The sequence below is a fragment of the Vollenhovia emeryi genome, unplaced genomic scaffold, assembly GCF_000949405.1.
Source record: "Vollenhovia emeryi isolate VEMERY1.0 unplaced genomic scaffold, V.emery_V1.0 DF939173.1, whole genome shotgun sequence".
NCBI lineage: Eukaryota > Metazoa > Arthropoda > Insecta > Hymenoptera > Formicidae > Vollenhovia > Vollenhovia emeryi.
This window is the reverse complement of record NW_011967193.1, coordinates 1,376,501-1,390,339: the sequence shown is the minus strand read 5'-3', so window position 1 is coordinate 1,390,339 and position 13,839 is coordinate 1,376,501. Positions and strand designations below refer to the sequence as shown.

Genomic DNA, 13,839 nt, shown 5'->3' with positions numbered 1-13,839 from the left:
CATCTCTCAGGCTTCTCTCTGCTAAGAGATAGATTAAGAACGACACATACAACAAGTCTTTATGTTGGCGACACTGCTGATTGAGTTAATCGTCGATTGAAGTTAATCGGAGTTGGTTAAAGTGGCCCTGAGTCGAAAAGTCCTCTACTATCTTGCAATTTTCGCGATGGTTAACGAGTTATTAATTATTATAAATCGCTGTCTTAGCCTGGTCTACCGCCCAATTCAAGCTCGCGACGAGGTGTGGCCATCCCGCGATTGGCGTTGCTAGGCGCGCAGGGAGTTGTTTATGACATAGAGGTGTGACATTTTGATGTTATTTTTTGGCACTTTTTGCGGTTTGTTTTTCCAGATTTTGCGTTATTTTGATGTTATTTTTTGGCATCTTTTGCCTCTTGTTTTTCCGGATTTTGCATTATTTTGATACTGTTTTTGATGTTTACTAAGGAAAACTGCAATTTTTGACGTTATTTGGACGCTATTTTGCCTGTTGAGAATCATTTTGCGTTATTTTGTGTTTTAAAAACGTGTTAAAACGAAGTTGGGGACTCCAAAATGTAAAGAAATGACATTAAAAATGTTCCTGGGGCATTTTGCGATATTTTGCGTATAAAGATAACATCAAAATGTCACCTCTATTTATGACACACGGCAACGGCTACGTGTAATAAACAACTCCCAGCGCGCCTAGCAACGCCAATCGCCGGACAGCCGCATCTCGCCGCGAGCGCCGGGCCAAGACAGCGATTTTTAATAAATAATAACTCGTCAACTATTTCGAAAATTGCAAAATGGTAGAGAACTTTTCGACTCATTGTCAGTCTAGTCCGCTCTATCCGCGAATAAGAGGTGAGGCGGGTATTACATAACACCCTGTATATGCATATGCGCAATGGAACCTTTGTTTCGCAAAAAGGATTAAAAATAAAAATATAAAAAAAAAGTCGCTTTTCGGCGACAGTCCCTTTTAGGTTTGTCTTCGTTTATCGGGTATTCGCGATTAGACTTGGGCGCAAAACCAAACGCCGGCAATCCGTAAGCTCACAAACGGCGTCTGTCGCAAGAAACTTGCCAGCGCGACGCGATCTCCGCGCCTCGCGGGCGGAGAAGCGCAAAAACGTACTATCGGCAGCTGCAGGCTATTCCGGTTCATTGAAATTCGCGAATGCAACGTTCCGTCGTAACGAGACGAGTAGACAACGTCTGTTTCGCCCCGAGGGAACGCCCGTTCGTAAGAAAGCGATCGTGTCTCCTACGGAGTTTGAATCGCGGAATTGACGATTCGTTGCAATTTCCGACGAAATAGCGAGTTTTCCTCTCTCTTCCTTTTGCCCTTTGCCGCGCGAACAACGAGAAACAAGCACGGTCGCTCGCTAATTAGGTGCACTTCATAAACCGCCGCACGAACATAATTGCATTTCGCGCGGCGGCGCGACGGCCGCTTTATTAAAAGCCGGTTTTGTGGTTTCAGATGAGTTCAGGAGTAAGGTGGCCTGCGAGAACGAAGTCATCAATCTCGTTTGCCATCCCGGCCAGAGGGTGGCGATTTTCAGCGCGTCCTTCGGTAGAACGCAATACGAGTCTCTTCAGTGTCCGCAGCCGCGGGGCGTGCAAGAAGAAAGTAAGTGCCGCAATCAATTAACACCTTGCGTCTCTCCGTTGATTATAATTTATGGCTTATTATAACTCAGTTTTTTCAACCCTGCCTCTTTTTTATCGAGATTTCCGTGACACGCCTGTCCGCGCAGAAAAGAAAGTGTCAGATCGACTCTTATCTACTCAAATTGACGCGTTCGTTATTTTGTATACACGAGGAGAATTTACTCTTCACATATTTATCCTGAAAATCGTGTAACCGTGGATCAATATGGCATTTTGAAGAACTTTATGAGAGTCTTTTGAAATTTTACCATGCAGTTTACTATTTGTAAAATATATGGTAAAATGTATGGTCAACCAAATTTAGTGTTCTGGTATAGAAAGTTTCTCAAAAAATGGTTCAATAGAAAAATGTGCGCTTCAAAGGGTTAAGTACTACAACTGTCACTTTAAGAATACATGTAATTATTTTGACAATAGAATCGTTTTAATTATAATCTTCGATTTGAAAATACGTTATTTTCTATCCAATATTTTTCAAGAAAATTACTTTTAAATAATAAGCACATATTTTTCTTGACTGAATTACATAAAATTGCTTCATTTAAGTAAGTTTCCCTTTAACGCAATATAATCTCACTCTAAGATTTTCACGTTGAAACCAAACACATTTTCAGAAGAAGAATATCCTTTTTTTTTCTGCGCGACAGCGGCTGTTACTTTTGTTTATTAAAGCGGTAAGTGATCGAACGTAAAAACCTCGTGAGCCTCAACTCTCGCGTGCTTTTCACGTTTCGACATCGTCGTGATTTTATGTCGCGTCATTCCGAGTATGGAACATCATTCGTAGAAAATATTAACGCGACGACACTCTCCGAGATTATACGGGCGTTATTTATGCAGGTGTCATAAATCTCCCGCGTGTCACTAAAGTAATGATATCTATCATACATCACGTGTAAATACCAATGCGAAATCCTGCTAGTCGGACGACAAATTGTGGGATTTTTCGGGCGCGCTACCATTTTCAGTGATATAACGGGGATCGATCGATAATCTCGTGTTCATTTCGTCTATTTGCCGATGAGTTTTTCTGCAGGGGTGCCTTCGAGTCGATGTTTGTCCTAGTTTATTGTCATACTTGGCGACGAGATTGCGACTCTTTCTTCCGCGGCTGCCGAAGTTTCGGATGAGGTTCCGCGCGATGTGGGAAGAGAAAATTAAAGTGAGTTCTCCCGCGGGGTATTCTTAAAAAAGAGAAGTCGAGTGTTTCCGTTTCCCAAGTGGAGCGGGATAATTCAATGACCGACAGATGCGTTTGGCCGCCGAATGTGACGTTTGATATCGGGGAAAGCTTGTTATTCGCGTTCGCGCCTCGGGAGGCAGGAGAGAGAGGCGCTTACTTTTAATTCAGGAGGAGCAAGGAGCTGCCCCGCCTCTCTCGTTCTTGAGATTTGGTTTTATTTAACTTTTCAAAGTAAATTCTTTTAACTCGCGAATGAACGCTCCGGTCGACCGCTCGCGTTCCCACGGCGACTTTTTGTCCCGTCCAATCAATCGATTCCTACGAAAGCGCACCAAGCGAACGCTGAACGAGGGAACGTAAACGAGAATGGCTCTCTGCAAAGACCGTACTACTGATACTTTGACGATACCATTTAATTCTGAAACATTGAAACGTTGTCGTTGTCACGTACACGTTTAAAGGTGTTTTTATTTGTCTGTCCGGTCTTGTTTTATCCTCAAAACCGTCTACACCAATGTCTACTAATGCTTTAAAACTGGACGGTAATTTTTAGATTTTTTTATAACGCACCAATAAGGCCAAATAACACCCACTGACGCCCGAAAAAATGCCTCGTAACGCCGCAATCTGTACACCACAAGGGCCCTCAATATTACGTCATGTCTCTCGAATCCTAATAACAGCTCCAGATTACTTGGATCACTGAGATTACGTCAATTCGCGTATACATGATGCGATTGTACTTATAGTCTTACCGGCTGCAGACAACTAATTTTAGAGACCAAATTGGAAAGAGAAGGAAAGAATCAATTACTCCCCGGTTAAGTTAACTTTGTAAGAAGAGGATTTTATTTTATTCGCCTTTTTGCTCCTCTTCAAGGAAAATATCATTTCTGTTCCCTTTATAGGCAAAGGAAATTCTGGTTTTACAGTTGTATGAATAGCTCGGCTCTGTTCACGATGATCCAATAAATCTCTCCATCCCGCACAATTCCTCGGTCCGGTCCACTTGTCCGGTCATCATCCGCCAACCCCGTAGAGCTACCTTTTAACGCGAAGGATCGAAAGGTTGCTTGCCGCTTGAGTGCGACAATAAGGAACAAAATCTACGGAATGGCGCCGCGTTATAATAGTGCTCTTTCGTGCTTCTTCGCCATGAATGGCTCGCGGTCGCCTTGATATCCCTTTATGAGACGCGGCTGCGTCGTCACGTCTCAGCTCGACGTGAGCGATACGTATACATTTTCTCGCACAAAGGAGTATCAGAAACTCCGAAGACTTCCTGCTCTTCCTTCAATTCTGTCTTTTCTGTCATTCTGCGTCAACTCGAATCGATAAATTCCCGTTCTTTTCTCCGACACGGCGCTTCGGCGCGCGTATTGTCGGCCAACTTTTCTAAATCTTATTCAATAACGTAAACAATGCGGCGTCTTCCGCAAATCATAAATGGTATAAGCGGGATCTCGCGGATGTTTTAGAAATGTTTAAGAACGGGAGCTCTCGCGAAATAACTTGTCTTAGACTGATGAGTTAGTTAATTGCGCGCGGAAACTGTGTTTCGCGTTTCATTTCCACGCGACTTTTAATGTAACCAAGCCAAAAGTGGGCTTGTATACATGCTGCTTTTGAAAATTCTATCAACCTTTGTAAACTTCCGTGCTTAGGATAAGCCAGTCATTCCTTTCGTTTCACCATTGTGGAGTTGTTTTGGTGAAATACGCAAATTTCGTTGCTTTCTTTGCAATTCTCGCGCAAAATGCTCTATATGGAACACACAATAACGCGAATTTTTTTTCCGTCTTTCTTGTGTACTGCATATGTTGTTAATGTTACCGTTTTACTATTACAGATTGCATGATGGATTTCGCAACGGAAACCGTAATGCAATTATGCCACGGTAAACGACGATGCTCAGTGGTGGCTAACAGCACAACGTTTGACAGACCAGACCCCTGCAGCCCAGACAGCAAGACGTATCTCAAAGTCGTGTATACTTGCGGTGAGCAAAAGAATTATCTTTGTTTTTAATTTCTCGCTGCCGCGAAATAACCAAGTGTGCAGCGTGTCTCGCGAACAGCTGATTCACATAATGTTTCGGTGAAATATCACATCGCAAATTTCGTTACTTCCTTCGCAATTTCCGCGCAAAATGCTCTATATAGAACATCGCAATTTTTTTCAGCTTGTGTAATGCATATTTTGTTAATTTCACTATTTGTAGAATCGAAATTTATTCCTAACGTACACGAAGAGAATTTTCTCTTAAAATTTATCCTGAAAATCATGTGATCGTGGGATAACGTGGCATTTTGAAGATCTTCGTGAAAGTTTTTTGAAAATTTACCATACATTCTACTAGTAAAATATATAGAACATCACGAATTTTTTTTCGGCTTGTACACTGCATATTTTGTTAATGTTACCGTTTCACTATTGTTAAAATCGACCCATACAGCACAGAAGTTTGCAGCAACATTGCATATTGCAGTGTAATGTTACATAGATATTGCAGAGACATTATTTTACAATATTACTTTAGTTGAGGCCTCTTTTCCGCGATGCCAATTAGTTTTCTCGAAACGCGGTGTACTTCACTTCTCTTTTAGATTCATAGTAACTGAAGATTTGCAATTTAGAAATATACATTTGTATACACTAACTATTGAAGTAAAATCTCCAATCTTAGTAATTAGACTTTAAGTAACAACGATTTTTGTTTCGAAACATTTTCTCGATTGAACAGAATTAATCGTTAATTTAATAAATACCAATAACTCCGCAGAATGATTCACAAAACGTAGTAACAGTCACGGAACAAAAAAGACAACGAATGCTCAACGTTCGTAGTTGTTTTTCTCTCGGCGCGGTGACGTACGATGTTTTTGCGTGCCATCGTGTACCTGAAGGTCGCCGCCCGCGTTCTCACTCGCTCGCCGAACGTCGAGCCGGCAGGCCGCAGCGAGAGTCGCTCCGTGTGTCGTATTACTTTTGCGTTATCGGTTTCCAAGACTCGATCGCGATAATTGTAGGGATAAAACGCTATTGATTTGTACACCTTTATCAGTAACAAGTAACGTTCCTTGATTAATTATTCATTTTCTACAACTTGTAATAAGAAACGAATTGCGTGTTGAGGCGACGGTTCTTTATCAACGTATACATAAATATTTCACGAGACTAACTCATCTAAAATATGAATGTAAACCGTGATACTTTGTCGCGGTTACATCTCGTTTACGCATCGCGCTTTTAATTGTCTATCGGTTTCGTGTAATCTGTTCCATTTTCGGGAAAAGAGAAATTTGTGCGACTTCGGCGTTCGCGCTGTAATTCGCTTGGTTGTTCTTCGCAACTCGCACGGGCAGGAAGTAAAGAAAGTCGCTTATTGCACGTAATTTGTATGACAGAAAGTCACGCGATATTTGCTAATAATATTTTGTGCGTTTCGCGGTATTTCACGTCGCGTACGGGAGTGCCGGAAATTTCGCGCGATCGATGATTTTCACGAGTGAATGTTGTGTGAGTGCCACAAGGAAATCTGAGAGGAGGAGGCGGCCAAGGGGGCATCAGGCAACGGCGGAGAATTGGTGAGGTAAGTGTGTTACATTTTGATGTTATTTGCTACTTGTGCAAAATAAAGCATCTGTTCTGTGGTTTCATTTGATTTATTCAAATAATTCGAACGACGATACGAATAAGTGTTAAAGACAAAACCGTACGTATACAATTGTGTGAGTTTATATTTAAAAGAAAGACTTTTTCAGTATTCTTTATAATTATTTTAATAAATATCTACTTTACAAAATATAAAACATAAAATTATAATAATTTCGATTTTACACAATTAATCTATAATAATCAAATACATTTTGTATTTTTACAGTTTAACATACAGTTTAACATACAGTTAACGAGGTACAACTCTGCTGTTGCGGATCGTATCAGTGAGTGATAAATTACTTTTTATTTTAAATTGACGTTGCGCATACAATTACTTATCTCTCTCTCTCTCGTTGCATGTATACAAATTTTTAAAAGTAAACAATGCTCAACTACAAACTGCGCGCGCAAAGCGCGCGTTTTGTCATTTCTAGTAAACTGTAAAAGTGAGATGAGGAAACAATATACGTATTAAAAACATAATTGTATCACTATTTTAAAGTAATATTGCTACAATATTACTTTAGTAAATTGTAGCTAAACTAAAATAATGTCTCTGCAATATCTATGTAACATTACACTGCAATATGCAATGTTGCTGCGAACTTCTGTGCTGTATGGGTCGATTCTAACAATAGTGAAACGGTAACATTAACAAAATATGCAGTGTACAAGCCGAAAAAAAATTCGTGAAATGTTCTGTATATTTTACTAGTAGAATGTATGGTAAAATTTTCAAAAACTCACGTAGGTCTTCAAAATGCCAGGTTACCTCACGATCACATGATCTTCAGGATAAATTTTGAAAGACAATTCTGCCCGTGTAGTTAATCGCACGTTCATCTTGTGCGAATATAAACGCCATAAGTATCCGCGTATTAGAAATGTTAGTAAGAAGTAATAGTTTCCGCTAATTTTGAACGCGAACATAATCGAATAAGAGACACGCCGTACAGCCTGCCGTTCGCAACGCAGCTCGCAAATGGGACGGACAAGTTGATGATTGAGTTGCAATAACATTATGAAAAAAATAGTAAGAGGTATAGTGTCTAGTCGTACAGAGGGAAAAGTAATTACTTATTTAAACGAGAAAATTGAGCGTTTTTTCCCCCCCGAGAGAGTGTAGCCGGCGGCGATTTACCGTTGCAATCCTTGAAAAGTAGCGAGAAAAACTGATATTACGGGCCGTGCAATAACGTGTTCGGTAGGGGATCTATCCGGAGCTTGCTGCACAATAGCGTATAATGAGCGCAGGAACGCTCCTCGTTCTAAGGAGAAGTTATTTTATTGCAAGGTTCGAAGTGACTCGGCGCGGCAGCAACGAGTCAGCGACAGCTTTAAACAAAATGACGTCGTTGCACGGTCTTTTCTTCAACCCCGGGATTCGTACTGAATTTCGCCCTCGACATTTTTAATGGGCACTCTCCTCAGGAACGGGTGCGTCACGAAGAATAGCGAAAGAAACTGTTGTGAAAACTGTCGACGAAAACTAACGAGCGGCATCACCGGAGCGTATTCCGAGCGTGACGTCGCAGGACGTTATCCCCCTGAGAAACGGGAAAACTAGAATTTCCGGCCGGCGTCGTGATACAAGCTGCAATTTCAGTCTGCGTGTTTACTTGTTTGTTTACGCTCGAATATCCGCGATAATAATTTCGCGTCGATCGTCGATCGCGCGCGCGCGCTGCCTCGCCCAGGTTTTTGATACCCTAATCAAGAATTCGCCGCGATCTAACTGAAAAATGAAGGGAAAACGCCGCGTGGAACGAGCTGCGTGGGACGCGAAATGCGTCTAGCCGCAATATTTGCGGCGCCGTTGAATTTTCGAGCGCGAGTACACACGCCCGTGTGCAAACTCCTCTCGCGAAAATCTTCCGAGTCTTTTCAGCGAGGCCGCAACGCCGTAATAACATTCTTCGCGAAAAGTTGCACGCGAATTGGGAGACGTTAACAGGGCAAGTTTTATACCACTCGCTGGATGCTTACGTCGCCCCCGCGAGTGCAACGAAAAAGCGACTTACAGTGTCGTCACTGTGTTACTCCGTGCTGCAATCTTTTTTACTCTCGCGAGCGGAATTACACATACCCCGTACACGTACACATTTTGTCAGCAAATAGCGCAGCGCGCTCTTATAACTGGGTATTACTTTGTTGCGGAATACCTCGTTTACATTAATCGTAACCATCTTTTACCTCCTTAACAAAGGGAGGAAAGTGTGGAAAAGAAGGTACCGTGTTATAAAAATACGCTGTAATTTTTCTTGAACCGCGTAAAATTTATTCGCCCCCTCCCTCCTCCCCCCCGTGGAAACTGGCTCGTGAATTCTTCGCCGTAAAACTTACTTTAAGAATTAGTGAAAAAAAGAAGAAGAGAGGAAGCTGTGCCACGGGCGAGGAGAAGAAGGATTGAGAAATGGTTCGCGTATCGAGATAACATTACGCATAATGACTAAAATTATTTTTCCCACCTTGATATTTTTCTTCAAAGTACCCGTACTTAAGATTTCTTTTTAAGTCTCACTTTGCGACGACGACGCTTCGAAGTTAACGCGACAACGATTGCAAATTTCAGCCACGGTGCAATTGTGAACTGCCTCTCCCTCTCACATTTTATTAAATGCGATACAATTTATCGATCAGAAAGCGACTCGAGCTCTGAATTTCTCGAGTTGGAATTAAAGTCGTGATTAAAATGGTAAGTGCCCCTTGGCGCTGGAAGGGACGGGAGACGCGCTGGCCCTTTCGTGGCTCGTCGCACGTCAAATTACCGGCCGTAAACGACCGTGCCCGGATTATGATTCGCCCGACGTATCCGCGAACGCATTTGCATGTGCCTGTGAATGCCCGATGCGAGCTCATTAGTCAATGTCACTTCGGTTCCTGTTACCGACCGGTAACGTTTGCGAGAGAAAAAAAAAGGGAATCGTCGCTCGCGGTATTCTAATTTGGCGGCGAGTCATGCATAGTTCTTCGTGGCACGCGGCTCTCCCGGTGGCCGTGAGCAAAATATGCGCATTCGTTGGTACGTGAAAAAATTCGTGAAATAATAAACGTCCGTTGATCCGAGCCGGTCGCGTCTCCTCGCGATCGTGCATTTTGAATATTGCGAACCGCATTTTACAACAATTTCTCTAACAATATTGTTATAAAAATATATGATTGACTGCACAACCGTCTATGATAACACGGGATGTTAACATAGCGACGTAAATATTTTATAATACCATCGATTTATTCTGTTTTTTCTTCTCTTTCCATCCTTCAAGAGGGGAATGCGTAATTTTTTTCTTCTTCGAACTGAGATTACTTTCGCGTGTAATATCAAAAAATTACACGCAATTTTGGAATAAGTTTCTTGCAAAATCTCGTTGAGAATAGCGCAGAGAAAAGATTTTTATTCAACTTATTCGTTGAACTACGTTTAAAGTAATTCGAGGTATTCTAAGGCAATATCAAACCTTCCTTCTTACTCATGCATATATGCGCACACGTTGCCAAGGGAACATGCTCGAGGAATAATAAACTAGCATGATAAGAAAGTAACGCTTGTTGAGAATCGAATTTTTTCACGGCGTAGATTGCAGGTTCAAAAAATCGAATCCCCTTTAAAAAAAAGAACATGTAAGAGACTTAAATGTTGATGGTTTTCCGCGATGCTGATTAGCTCTCTCGCTTGGCTCGCTCTGTGCTGCGGGAGTAGCTGCCAAAGCGGAGATCATGTATATTTTGACAGTTTATTAACACGAGGTTCACCAAATCTTCTTACGTTGCGTCTTCTTCGCATGAAGAAAATTTAGATGTGAAGATCACGAATGAATATATTATAAATGAAAGCTGAATAGCGCGCTATGTCTAGTTCTTTTGAAATGAAGTATTTAATATCAACTAATTTATATTATTATTAAAGCAAAGGATTAGATAATTCGCCCATAATAAATTAAGATTTGCAGTTGGCAGTTTATTAACGTGAGGTTCACCAAATCTTCTTACGTTGCGTCTTCTTCGCATGAAGAAAATTTAGATGTGAAGATCACGAATGAATATATTATAAATGAAAGCTGAATAGCGCGTTATGTCTAATTCTTTTGAAATGAAGTATTTAATATCAACAAATTTATATTATTATTAAAGCATAGGATTAGATAATTCGCCCATAATAAATTAAGATTTGCAGTTGACAGTTTAACACGAGGTTCACCAAGTCTTGCGTCTTTTTTGCATGAAGAAAATTTAGATGTGAAGATCTCGAATGAATATATTATAAACGAAAGCTGAATAGCGCGCTATGTGTAGTTCTTTTGAAATGAAGTATTTAATATCAACTAATTTATATTATTATTAAAGCAAAGGGTTAGATAATTCGCCCATAATAAATTACGATTTGCAACAAAGTGATATATATTTGTATACACACCGACTAAATTGAGGCAAAATCTCTTAATAATTAGAATTTAGGTATAACGATTTACATTTCGAGATATTTTCTTAATTGAACAGAGTCAATCTTTTATTATGTTAAGCAATACTAATGAGTCCGCAGAATAATACGCAAAGTATAATACATAGTAACAGTCACTGAACAAAGTCATTTGAAATATTAGTAAGTCGCAAACTTATAGTCGACCAAACAGGCAAGAGATTAATTTATTAAGAAAAAAGCTACAATAGTATAAATTTAATCTCTTGCGAGTTTGGTCGACTACAAGTTCGCGACTTAATTTTATAATATTCATTACTGGCGACAATAAGTGCCACTACATTTTTAAAATATTAGGCACAGGATTTTCAACTTATAATTTATTTCATATTTCGTAGGCGGAACAACGAACTCTTAACGTTCGTTTTTATTTTGCTCCTGTCGCGTTATCGTGCGACGTTCTGCGTACTATTGTTTACGTGAAGGTCGACGCGCTATCATTCACTCGCTCGCCAACCCTCGAGCCGGCAGGCGTCGGGAGTCGCTCCGTGAGTCGTGTTTACTTTCGCGTTATCAGTTTTCGAGACGGGATTGCGATGGGGATAGAACACCATTATTTTGTACACGTTTGTCAGTAGCAGGTAACGCTTATCAATTAATTAAGTTTCTACAACATGTAATGAGAAGCAATTTGCATGTTGGGGCGACGACTTTTTAACGTATTTTACATGGCTAACGCATCTAAAATATGAATGTAAACCTCGGTATTTTGTCACGATTACATCTTGTTTACGCATCGCGTAGAGGGAGGGGAGAGAGAGATAGGTTACTTTATTTTTCCTCATATTGATTTTCTTCGTGATCTCATTATAATCTTCTAAGATTACGCAGATTATAGCAATTGGTGCAATAAAAGAGAGCATCTATTATTACGCGCGTATCATAAGATTAAAAGAAAGATAGACAATTTATTTTCTTTAATATATTTAATAAAAAAACGTACTTGGGACTTGTTAGTTGTATTTACTCAGATGCTGCGCCAATTTTATTCTTAATCGTTTGTAATCTATCTACATATTTTAATAATTTGATTTTTTATTATTTCGTTGCATATGTACATACATCCCCGAGTTTTTTCAACAATCGTACAATATTTAAATTAGTTTGCATATGTATAATCGTTCTGCTTCTCAACTTCAATCGAAGCTAAATAGCGCGCGCGTGGCACACTCAATGCCGTAAAAGTTGCATCAAAATTATTTTATTTATTGCAATACTTCCAATAAATACGCGTATAGTTGAAAGTGTAATTATGAAATGTTGATTATATTTTAAAAACCACATCCATTATGTTTGAATTTTATATGCATTTCAAACTATTATATACTTTAATGAGATGTAAATTCAACTTATACAGAGTATTGCGTATCGAAAATATTCATATTTGAATAAAAAAATAATATTTTAAATTCATTTGTTACAATAGTGTTTGTAATTTCTTACTTACAGTTTTACAAATTAGCAAGACCGTGAACTATGTAAATGTGATCACTCAATAGGATTTGCAGTTGAAAGATGACAAAAACACGCAGAAATCGTAGATATCTCTTATCGGTTATATAGAATTAACATGTAGCGAACGGCAATGCCGGCAACATTCTTCCTGTTGAACTTGCGTTCGATCGGATAACGATATTTAGAATCGAATCAAACGCGCTTCCCATACTATTCATACTACTTCTCTAAAGCGTGCTTTCCATACTATTCATACTATTTCTATAAAACGCGTTCGTTGTCTTCTTTGCTAAGTTCCCCTATTTACTTGGAACAATTACCGGGCGATTTCAAAGTGTAATTGGATCCGCATGAATTATCAATGTACATCAAAGTCCCACCTCCTCCTCTTTGATCCGATACGGACGTTGATCATCAATCGCGTTGGAGTTGGAAGTAAAGCTCTGCAAATCCGCGTTCCACGAGATATAATCGAGTACCTATCGGAGATTATTATTAGCATTTGAAATACCCTAATCATTTTCGATATGTTCAGGATATAATTGTTGTCATTGTAACATAATAAAATTGCCAAAATTGACAAGAATACGAATTATCTATTACGATTCTGACTCGACAAATTAATTTTATTTTTCGATGAAAAGCAGAAAACTCAGCTCTGAATATATTTTGCCCTTCCAGTCTATTCTGTACTTGTTTTTCTTATATTGAAAAATATCTTAGAAATAATAAAAAGACACCCCCGAGAATTACTCGGACATTATGAGGATATAAAGTTAGGCGTAAAATACTGCTCCTATAATATATGTATAAAATTTTTACTCGTCAGAAATTAGTCTCTTGCCCGCGTTAAACATATATTTTTTCGCGAGGTAATATCCGCGAAGTAAAAAATCTCTCTTTCAAGCGGAACTTATTTATAGCTGAAGCTATTAAAGAACTGTGCCAGTGGGGATGAGAGAAGGGTAAACTTCAGGAAGGAAAATATTCAAAGCATGTTTTTTTTTCTGGTGGTATGCGAACTTTCATAAATTATAAGAGGCAGAACACGGAACCATCTATGAAGCCGTATAAAGCAACTCCTGATTCTATTCATCAACTCTATTTATAAACGGCGGTTCATTAACCGCAAATTTATTCCATCACTGTCTTTTGCACTTGACTCAACGTTGCAACTGTTTCAACTTGTGTAATTAGGTTCTCGTGGCTAAATTTTTCAGGTTTTCTCTCGAAAGATAACGCTGAGAGATTAATTTTTTTAATTAGTGAAACAATTTAATTAATCCACCAACAAACTCCGTAAAATTATGCCTTTTTTCCACAATTACATTGGAAATAGCATATTATTTTTTTGAAAAAAAATCAATTATTTTATTTTTGTTTATTCCGATCTCTCTCTCTC

The 13,839-nt window shown here is 39.4% G+C and overlaps 1 protein-coding gene across 1 annotated transcript in view; it reads left to right on the top strand.

Moving 5' to 3' along the window:
- Nucleotides 1–1,381: 1,381 nt before the first annotated feature.
- The window catches only part of LOC105563658 (protein eva-1 homolog C-like), a gene marked incomplete at its 5' end in the record, with an annotated part of 33,284 nt that continues 20,826 nt past the window's right edge, over nt 1,382–13,839 (top strand). The window contains 2 exons of the mRNA XM_012015422.1: nt 1,382–1,621; nt 4,695–4,844. Of these exons, the coding sequence (XP_011870812.1) occupies nt 1,382–1,621; nt 4,695–4,844 (390 nt within the window). The remainder of the gene's footprint in view (nt 1,622–4,694; nt 4,845–13,839) is intronic.